This window comes from Dermacentor silvarum, chromosome 8 (genome assembly GCF_013339745.2).
Source record: "Dermacentor silvarum isolate Dsil-2018 chromosome 8, BIME_Dsil_1.4, whole genome shotgun sequence".
Taxonomy (NCBI): domain Eukaryota; kingdom Metazoa; phylum Arthropoda; class Arachnida; order Ixodida; family Ixodidae; genus Dermacentor; species Dermacentor silvarum.
Window position 1 is genome coordinate 17905026 of NC_051161.1, and position 2410 is coordinate 17907435.

The 2410-nt window shown below is 55.0% G+C and overlaps 1 protein-coding gene across 1 annotated transcript; it reads left to right on the forward strand.

Annotated features, from left to right (window-relative positions):
• The first annotated feature begins 361 nt into the window (after nucleotides 1-361).
• On the forward strand, nucleotides 362-2083 carry LOC119461966 (solute carrier family 22 member 7). Its single transcript, XM_037723326.1, has one exon. The coding sequence runs from the start codon at nucleotides 362-364 to the stop codon at nucleotides 2081-2083; it is 1722 nt and encodes a 573-aa protein (XP_037579254.1).
• The last annotated feature ends 327 nt before the right edge of the window (nucleotides 2084-2410 follow it).

The following is a 2410-nucleotide window of genomic DNA, read 5'->3' on the forward strand; positions in this document are numbered from 1 at the left end:
AGATAAAAAATTAAGCGATAGTTTCACTTTCGCAAGATTTCGCGAGACTCAGCCCGCCAATGAGATCTTCTTTCTCGCATTTTCCTGAACCTTGTGCACATGCGTTCATGCCGATTCTTTGGGAAAAGTGAACGCCCGAGAACACCTCCCCAACACACTTCATATGCGAGTCTTAATATACTAGTCATGCTGTTCGCATTTTGCAAGCTTCACCGTGGCGTTGTCGCCTGAATACCCTAATTAGGTAACGTCTTTATTTTATCTTAGAGTTAACCTTCGAAGCGGGGAACGAAAATGACGTTTCACGAGGCAGGTCTCCTGACACGCGACACGCGCCTGCCCGTGACCGCAAAGGTCGAAGATGGCTCTTTTCTTTCGAAGACGCTTGGCAGCCCTCGACCTGGACACGAGCGAATCGTTTGACTGCTTCGATGCGATTGGACACGGCCTCTACCAACAGCGCCTCTTCTTTCTCACTTTCGTCTTCTCCTTCCTCGTGCACGTCAACATACTAGCCTTCTATCTCATATCGGGTGACGTGGACCACTGGTGCCGGCCACCGGCTGACTGGACTATGTCCGTCGCCGCCTGGAGGAACTCGGCCATTCCTTTGGAGGCGGACGGCAGTCCCAGCCAGTGCACCGTCTACAAGAATCCGGGCGACCCGAACGACACCGAAGTGGTCGCTTGCGACCGCTGGGACTACGATCCGAAGAACGAGAAAAGGACCATCGTGAGCGCCTGGAACCTGGTATGCCACCGGCGACCTCTGATCGCGGTCATACAGCTCGTGTCCCTCGCCGGTTCCGTCGTGTTGCCCAGCATTGCCGGCTACCTGGCGGACTGCGTCGGTCGCCGCCCCGTGCTCCTGATGTCCGCAGCCATGCTCATTGTGGGCACGTGCGGCAGCTGCTTTGCCGACACGTACGTCGTGTACGTGGTGATGAGGTTTGTCAACTCTGGCTGCGCGGGCGCGGCCGCCCTGGTGTCCTGCATGCTGGCGTTCGAGGTGACCAGGCACGAGTACCGAACGACATACACTGTTGCGGTCACACTGATGGCCGTCTTGCTCTCCGAGCTGTGGGGCGACATGGTCAGGCAACTCAGCCTCGAAAAGTTTCTGCTCCAAGCGATCTTCCTGGCGCCCACAGCCGTCGCATTCAGCACGTTCTGGTTCGCCGACGAGTCTGCACGCTGGCTCATTTTTAGCAGAAAGATGACCTCGGCCGAGGCAGTCATGTTGGTGGCCGCGAAGATGAACAACGTTCCGCTGCCCACTACGGCCTGTCTGCTGAACAAGCTAAAAGCGGAGGCGCTCAAATGCGAGGAGCGTCTCAGAACGCCGGCGATGCGCGGCGAAAACTCGTGGGCGAATTACATACCACTACGGGCGCACTTCATGTTCGTCACATATTTCTCTGCCTCATTCACGTACGTTGTGCTGCTCCAGTCGTCGCTGAAGACACTAGACTCGTGGGCCCGTTGGCTGTCGCTATCCGCCAACATGCTGACGACTCTGCTCACATACACACTCATAGGTCGGGTAAGGCCGCTGGAACTGCTCATGCGCAGCTGCGGTCTTCTCGGCGGCCTCGTCTGCCTACTCAGCGTGACCATCGAGAGCCCGGTGGCGGTGCTCGCCCAGCTGATCTTCATCCCAGCCGAGGCCTTCGCACTAGCGATCAACGTCTTGGCGGGTGTTTCTGTGTGCGAGGTGTTCCCGACTGCCGTACGTGGGACTGCATTGGGCTGGTCCTTCGGCATCGGCCGAGTGGGCGGCGTCTGCGCTACGTTCGCATCGGTGCTGAGGAATATCGGTCGCGAGGACGTATCGTTGGCCATCGCGGCATGTATGATGTTCCTCTCGCTGGCGGCGCTCATCTGGATGCCGGGAAAGAACACGGGCCCCACGATCAACCTACGAAAGATCTCCGTCACATGCAGCCAAAGCCTGGATCACATGAAGATGACGCTGGAGCCGCAAGATTACCGGAAGCACGACAGGAGCCGAGCCAGCTACGACAGTAGGAAGTCCAACCTTTCGCTCTCGTCTCGAAAGCACAGCGACTTTTGGGACACTTAGTGCGAACCCAACTTATCAAACCAATAGCACTGTATGCCTGAGCTGTTGTAATGGCTTCTCTGAAGTTATTGCATTTCTTTTTTTTTTTTATTTACGTGGCTGTAGAGCAGGTGATATGATCAACGTGTTATTTAACGCCAGTAGCCATGCGAGTTCACTTGATCGCGTATGCTGTCATTAAAATATTATGAAGTTCAAATGAAATCAATTGCAGGGTTTAACGTCACAAAGCATAACGCAAGCCATGTGTGACTGCGGTCTAAATTCTGCCACCTGGGTTTCTTTACGTCATTTTAAATCTAAGCAAACGAGCGTTTTAATTTGGCA

Bases quoted from the DNA above. Each gene is read 5' to 3' on its own strand.
- LOC119461966 (XM_037723326.1), top strand. From the start codon at position 362: ATGGCTCTTTTCTTTCGAAGACGCTTGGCAGCCCTCGACCTGGACACG.